This window comes from Patiria miniata, unplaced genomic scaffold, assembly GCF_015706575.1.
Source record: "Patiria miniata isolate m_02_andy unplaced genomic scaffold, ASM1570657v1 HiC_scaffold_30, whole genome shotgun sequence".
In the NCBI taxonomy this organism is placed as follows: Eukaryota; Metazoa; Echinodermata; class Asteroidea; order Valvatida; family Asterinidae; genus Patiria; species Patiria miniata.
The window spans coordinates 3,461,980-3,468,087 of NW_024037070.1; the positions used below are offsets into that span (position 1 = coordinate 3,461,980).

General features: G+C 40.5%; 1 protein-coding gene across 1 annotated transcript; it reads right to left on the reverse strand.

The window, feature by feature from the left end:
* Positions 1 to 2,023: 2,023 nt before the first annotated feature.
* Positions 2,024 to 5,798, reverse strand: LOC119739177 (putative aldolase class 2 protein PA3430). The gene is made up of 5 exons (XM_038214006.1): positions 5,688 to 5,798; positions 4,759 to 4,957; positions 4,069 to 4,237; positions 3,511 to 3,758; positions 2,024 to 2,975 (listed from the first exon to the last, which is right to left on the reverse strand). Exons 1-5 carry the CDS (start codon positions 5,756 to 5,758, stop codon positions 2,814 to 2,816), a joined length of 849 nt encoding a protein of 282 aa, XP_038069934.1. The 5' UTR covers positions 5,759 to 5,798; the 3' UTR covers positions 2,024 to 2,813.
* Positions 5,799 to 6,108: the final 310 nt, after the last annotated feature.

A 6,108-nucleotide genomic window follows, 5' to 3' on the forward strand; every position in this document is an offset into this window, starting at 1 on the left:
ATGTCAAAAATCTGTCAGATTGATCAAAAATCTGCCAAATTCCCAAGAATTACTCGAAATACGCTATAAACACTTAAAATCACATGTTGTAGTATTGCCTTAATATTAAGGTTCAAATTAAATTATAAACAATCTATAGTCACATAAAGATGTTATGAAATTTTGAAATTTCAGACAAAACACGGTTGCGTCACGACGAAGTCCGGTTAATTATCTCAGTGAACCTCGGCACCTAGACTAGCCCGACTGCGTCTGGCCGTACAGTAGTGTACTATCGCAAGCTCTGTACGCTTGCGATAGTACTGTACGGCCAGACGCAGTCGGGCTAGTCTAGACCAGCCAAACTGTAACATTTATGCAAGGGTTTGTTTGAAAAAGATTGAAGCTATTTTTAAACAAAATATCATTTTTATCAAATTTGCTATGTTTTTCTGTCAGATAACCATTTTTGCAGAATTCTGCCAGAAATCTTCCAAAAAAATCCATTGTCAAATTTTCTGTCAAACTCGTTTTTTTAACAAAAAATCTGTCAAAGTTAGCCGAAAATCGGCTAAAACGGTCACATAACTATAAAAAGATAACGACCACTATGGCGTGTCAAACGTTGCAAAATTCAATGTTACCACATATATGTTAAATGTTCAATAATTGTGTGTTATCTTTTACATTTATGTGTAATATTCAGTATATTGAACATCGCACATATATTGTAAAACATCGCACACATATATTACGTGCGGGCAACTGCAAGAAAACAGCGTTCCGTTTTCCTGCAGCAAAATTTCCGGAAAAGTTTTTTCATTCCGTAAAATAAACAGACCCTTAACATGAGTTTGGACATGTGTACATGGTTGTGGGTGAAATAACAATATGTACTTAGATGTATTATATTATGTGTAGGTGTTTGGGCCGATGTGGTTGATTGTAATCACGCTAATTAGGATAATTAATATTTGCATTTACGGAAAGTCCGTAAAATTACGTACAGAATATTTCACTTTACGGAGTCCGTAAATTTACGGGCATTTTTAAAAGTGTACTTGCAAAAAAAAACAAGATTCGCCAAAACATATACATAAAAAAACCCAAGATTCACCAAACATTTACTTGCAAAAAACAAAACTCGCCAAAATATACATCCAAAAAACAAGATTCACCAAACATATACTTGCAAAAGAGCAATTTATACATTCGATGGCCTTTCGTAGATGACGTCTGGCCTGGCTGGATCATATCCCGGCGCGATTTTTTTTTTGGGGGGGGGGGGGGGGGAGGGGGGGGGCGGTGGGGGGTAATGTTTTAATTAAGTCATACATATGGAAAATAATGTATTTTCATTTTCCTGTCTTTAATAATCACAGTGATTATTAATATATTATATAGCCATTATTTTTTCATGCGTCTAAATTTTATTAGAAAATGTGTCGTTTGGCCGGTAAATTAGGAGGATAATCCTGTCCAGCAGACTGGATTATTTGTTGTATACAACAAAACAATTACAAGGAATATTGATATTGAAATAAGTTGCACTTGTGATTCAAGAAAGTTCAATAATCATGTTTGACTTTTATGGGACCTTTTACCAAAATGTTACTTAGGCGCATATGACTAATAAACAAACCGTCTGCTTTCATCGACTCGCATTTTGGCTTCATGAAGAGATTTTTGACCAGACACTGAAGATTCATCACATCTTTCTGCACCTGTTATGGTTCGGATTCCTATTGCATTGGACATAAAAAGCTTTCATGTGATTCCAGAGTAAGATATTAGGCCGGAGCCGAAACGGAGCCAAGGTTTGGGAAACCCCGAGCCTACCCTTCCTCCAAGCTCCATCAGTGGCCGGCACTGCGTGTGACGACGGCTACCATTTTTGTTCATAACTAAACCTTCTTGGGCCACTCCATATTGTTACACTAAAATAAATGATCCGTATCTAATGATGTGCAGGGATTCCGTGTCTGCACAACGCAAGGGGAAATAATCACCTGTTGGAGAAAGCGAACTAAGTGCGAACAAAATTCGTTCAAAATGCAAACAGTGTTTAATTAAATGTGTTTGGTAAACATTATTAAACACGTTTTATTTAAAAAAAAAAGTCCGCGTTTACTTGTTTTACATCTGTTTTAAAGCTTTCCAATCAATTTTATTTCGTTTCCTTTTTTTCAACACGGCGCCCATAAAGTCTTTCTTCCTTTGTGGCAATAGCCTATCTTGTTTTCGAACAAAATGAACTCAAACCATAATCCCTACACAATTTCAACAAATGAGGCGACAGGACTTGAGACAATTATATTAATTTTATTCATACTAGTAATTACAAGCCATAAGATTTCAGTAGTAATGTAACTTAGGAAATAAAACCTGTTTCCCAATATAGCCGGTGTATTAATTACGTTCTCATCAATACAGTATAGAATGTGATTTGATTTTAAAAGATATAGTTATAAGCAGAATGAAAATAGTTATTATGAATTTTTGATGTGACCAGAGTTAAGGTCGGCGATTTTGAGGATAAGTATAAATATTCTTTTTAAATGATGGCCAAAGCATTCATCGCCACACAAAGCCCTCCATTCTGATCATACCAACAGAATATTAAGGGTGTAAACCTTCACAAAATAATAGGAAACACCTGTCCAAGCATTATTGGTAACCACCATGATCAATGTAGGTACATGCGCACGTGTCGTGTGAAAGTGGACGATTACTTATTGTTAAAAATTTTTGCAAATGTGAACTCGAAGGAATAAGAGTGGTGGGTGGTGAGTAGGAGCGAACTCCTTTGCCCTAGCAGGCCTCTTTTTGAGGTTCTAGGATCTGTAGTCTGGTTGCCTCCGTTCCAGCAGTTTCTTGATGCCCAAAAAGTGTTTGTCCCAGAATTTGGCCCCGTGCGTGTCAAAGTAACGGGCAACCTTCTGCGCCACCTCGTCAGATGCTTCAAATGGCTTCATGCCGGTAGCTGCTGCCATCACCTGAAAGATGAATTGATCAAAGATGAAGCAAAGTTTCGGATTCACTCTCTCCTATTATTATTATCATAGACTCGATTCAAGGTGGACTTCTACCCGCGAGCCCTGGAGGCCAACACAGCATTATAGGACTAAAGCGTATTTTAGGGCTAAAGCGTATTTTACGGCAAAACATCATAGACTTGAGCCACGACCATCCTCAACGCAATAATCACTTTTTGGGTTTCTGAGCGTCGCGGATCGATCGGAGTTATAGCTGACAAATAGCCTTCAGCGAAAATATTGGCTTCATCCTGGCTTAAGCTCCATTTTCTCGCGCACTTAAGAATCATTTACGTATCTTTAATGTTCTTATCAAAATGAATCGCGCTTAACTTATAGGCCGCTAAATGATAATTGAAGCACAACAATGACCTACAACTTTGGAGTCACCCAAGCCAGGTGCCTGATCTCTTGACGCCTAAACCGGAGGTCATGTCAAAATTCTGGAAAGAGCTTCTTACCAATTAGAAACCATTGCATAGGGGGGCCTATATACCTGTAGTTTGGCAGCTTTCTCCAGATAGTACATGCTATCAAACACGTAGGCCACTGAGTGTCCAACTCCCAACACACCGTGGTTGCCCATGATCAGGAAGTCTTTGTCGCCCAGGTTGCGCGCCAGCCTCGTGCTCTCCGCCTCTCCTTCGTGGGCCGTGCCGCCGTATGCCCGGTCGTACGCCACCTTACCGTGGAACCGCATGCAGTGCTGGTGGACGTTTCGTAGTTCTGACTCTTGCAGGCAACCTGTTTTGAAAATGAGGATGATAATATTGGGCAGTTTTGGAAATGAAAATGGCTTAATTGGCGCAGTAAAACTAAGGAAGCTATAGTGATGGAAAGCGACTAGATGTCGCGATATTTCAAAATGTCAGACTCTCAACAATGATCAAATGGCAACTCTACCATACTTCGTTGGCCAAAGTAAACTTTAAGCCAATCACAGCATAGCAGTCAGCCACGGATAGAAAAGCAAAGAGAGAAGCTATTTGCGACCACGTGAGCAGAAAATCGATCGAAGTGGAAAGCCGACTGTTGAGAAACGGTCAAGACTTACTAAGCAGCATTGTGTAGAACTGATGTGTATGCATGATGCAGTTGACGGTGTCGCCTTTGCTCTTGTAGATGGCCGTATGGATGTTAGCTGCGCTGGGTTCTACATCACCATCCCCCTCCATCACTTGTCCGGTCGCGATATTCACGCCTATCAAACAGCTCGCCGTCACCTGCAAAATAAAACGGGGCCTGAAGGGTTACATGGACACTGCGTTTTCTATTTGCGTTTCTGCAGATATAATTAGTACATGTATTAACAGTAAGTAAAGTCTGTCACGAGCCAATATGGCCCATCAGGCCGGCGTTTATTTCCGGTTTCAGCATGAAACGACTAAGAATATTTCTATTCCTCCTGGACGGGATGCTAGTCCATCGCAGGTTGCTTCCAAGTTATAATGCCGGTACACATTTATACTCCATGGGTGGAGAGAGGCAAGTGGGATGAAGTAGCTTGCCCAAGGACACAATATATGGCCAGCGGCTGGATTAGAACCCCTGACCCTCAGATCATGAGTCACGAACCCAACCGCTAGGCCACACTCCTCGACAAATATGAAGGGAGCACTTAAAATCGGTCATCATTAATTTCCAGATGGTTCAATTTAGTTTTTGTTTTTCTTCACCAAAATTTGAGTGCTTGGGAGGGGTACATAGGGTTATATACAGGGGGACTCTATTATAGTGGTCGTACCTCACTCCAATGCAAGCCGTAAGGTATCAGTAGCATCATATCCCCACTGCCGCTCCGGGACGGTGCTCTGGTCGTCAGATGGGTGCATATCCCCTCCCCCATCCCGTAGAAGTCTAGTCCGCGATACGCTGCTGCCAGGTCTTCTCTGGCTTGTTGGTTGGCGGCGGTCGAGTGAGCTGAACTTGTAGCCAGAGACCGGCTTAAATATCAGGACACATTTGGGCAGGACCAAAAAATATATGAAACATTTTTTTTAAAGCTCTGGCAGGAGCTTTTTCATGTCACTTGGTGGTCGGTCGGTCTGTCTGTCCCCAAAAATTGACCAAAAGTATGGTGTTCCATATGTGCCATGGCGTCGCATTTTTCGGCGTCGCGTTTTTAAGCTCTGGCAGGGATCATATTGATCGATTTCATGCAAGACTTCTTGCAACACGGCCAGAGCTTATTGTGCACTCGCACTGGTTACAAATCACATACATTTTTTTAACCAGAATTTGTAACAACATAGCGGCACTTTCTGAATGCCAAATTCTTTTCAATTAGTGATGCAATACGTTAATTCAGGCCAACAGCATAGACAAAATCAGTCTAGACGGAACATTTACTGTTTTCTTGGCAAGGTTCTGAGCATGTTTCTTTGCAGTGAAGAGAATGGAATTATCTTTAGTTTTTAGAGAGAGAAGGCATGATACATGGACATTGTCATAAACAAAATGAAGTTTTAGCAGTATAAATAAAAACAAAGTGAAAATGGTTATTACAATTGAAAAATCAAGTCACTGAATGTCAGTACTCATAAATTACATTTTAAACATGGCAATATAAAATGGTTTGATTTTCACATATAATATTGTCATTCAGTACTGGACCAAAAAACCTGATTTTTTTTTATTGAAAACGTAATTTTTAACAGGAACACAAAACCATACCATGCCAGCAGGTTTTTGCCGTGTAGCCCGGCACAGGGCCGCAAAATCCGGCGCACTGCAGCCAGCGCCATCGTGCCCAAACAAATGTGAACAATTAATTAAGTGATAAAAAAAAAATCAAAATTTTCGGACGAATTGGACTTAATAAACACGGGTTACACAGCACGTGATTTGGGGTCAAGGATGCAAAAAGTTGATCTGGTTGAGTGGATCGGGGTTGATAAACCTTCGTATCAAGCTGTACTGTCATATCACGCGATTTCTGCATTTAATCTAAATATAGGCATACAGTCCCTTGTTGACTATGGTGTCTTTTGTGTAAACACCACCACTGAGCCTTGTCAACAAAATCATACATGCAGGTATACACCGAACGATTGTCAACTAAACAGCCATCAATGCAAGATAGGATTTGTTATCA